Below are 1437 nucleotides of genomic sequence, written 5' to 3' on the forward strand. Positions count from 1 at the left end.
TGGAGTACTGTCGAACAGCAAAAGAATGTTGAATGGGATGTCCCTCTCCAAGCAATATTTCTCTACCTCCGGGATAAAGTGGTGGAAAAAACAGTCCTGGAAAATGGCCTGTGTAACCCAGGCTTTGGGGTTACTTTCAGGAAAAGAGCTCTTGACTATGTTTCTAAGGGCTCTTGGGTTCTCTGAATGATAAACTGAGGCTTCAGCTTCATATCGCCGGAAGCATTGCCACCAAACTACAGAGTTAGCCTATCCTTTGCTGCTTTATAGGCTGGCATCAAGTTCTCCTCCTTACTGATATAACTTTGGTCTGGCATCCTCCTCCAGTACAGTCCTGTCTCATCCACAGTAAAAACCTGCTCGGGTAAATACGTGCCTTCATCAATAATTTCTCAAAGTGTTTCACGAAATTCCCAGGCAGCTACTGTATCTGTACTCACTGCCTCGCCACTTACTTTTACGTTGTGAAGGTTGGCTCTAGCCTGGAACCGATGAAACCAGCCACGGATGGCATTAAAAGATGCGCCCTCTGATTTTTCGCCATGTTTCTTATTTAAGTCTTCATAAAGCCTTTTAGCTTTCTCTTGAGTCAGCATTAAGCTGAGCAGGTCTTGATGCTGATGCTGATCCTCATCCTGATCCAAAACCTGAGAAATTTCTCCATCTCCTCCATCACTTTTCCAGGCTTCTTCAATATTATTGTCTACATCATTGGCACAGGAGACTTCACATGTTCCATGATCTTTGTCCTTGTTCTTTAGAATCGTGCCAATGGTTGAAAGATTCACTTTATAAGAACAAGCGATGTCTACCATCTTTTCACCTTGCTCCACTCTCTCAGTTATATTCACTTTTCTTTCAATTGTTATCGCTTGGCGCTTCTTAGCAGTACCAGCTACATCACTGCTGCATTTACGCTTGCTTCTGGACATCTGGGCTTGAAATAAAGATACTGTACTACAGTACTGTGTAAAGTACACAAAAGCACAACCATTTGTAGAGGATGAACACACATGACAATGTACACCAGACACTCAAACTAACTTACATGATTGTACATGCAAACACATGTTTACATCTTTGAAAGTTTGCACCTTGCAGGTTCGTACGTAGGGGACTTCTTGTATTTCATTTATTTCTGATCTGATTTTTGTTATTTCCTTCCTTCCTCTAACTTTGGACTTCATTTGTTCTTCTTTTTCTAGTTCTTTGGGTATAAAGTTAGGTTGTTCAGAGAACTTTCTTATTTCTTGATGTAGGTGTTTATTGCTGTGAACTTCCCTCTTAGAACTGCTTTTGCTGCATCCCATGAACTTTGGTATGTTGTCCTTCCATTTTCATTTGTCCCAAGGTAATTTTAAATTTCTCTTTTGATTTCTTTATTGACCCATTGGTTATTCAGTAGCATGCTGTTTAATCCCCACATATTTGTGAATT

General features: G+C 40.6%; 1 protein-coding gene across 1 annotated transcript; it reads right to left on the reverse strand.

The window, feature by feature from the left end:
- Positions 1-392: 392 nt before the first annotated feature.
- LOC138414227 (putative CENPB DNA-binding domain-containing protein 1) lies at positions 393-932 on the reverse strand. Its single transcript, XM_069541253.1, has one exon. It carries the CDS (start codon positions 930-932, stop codon positions 393-395), a length of 540 nt encoding a protein of 179 aa, XP_069397354.1.
- Positions 933-1437: the final 505 nt, after the last annotated feature.

Source organism: Delphinus delphis, chromosome 12 (genome assembly GCF_949987515.2).
Source record: "Delphinus delphis chromosome 12, mDelDel1.2, whole genome shotgun sequence".
Lineage (NCBI taxonomy): Eukaryota > Metazoa > Chordata > Mammalia > Artiodactyla > Delphinidae > Delphinus > Delphinus delphis.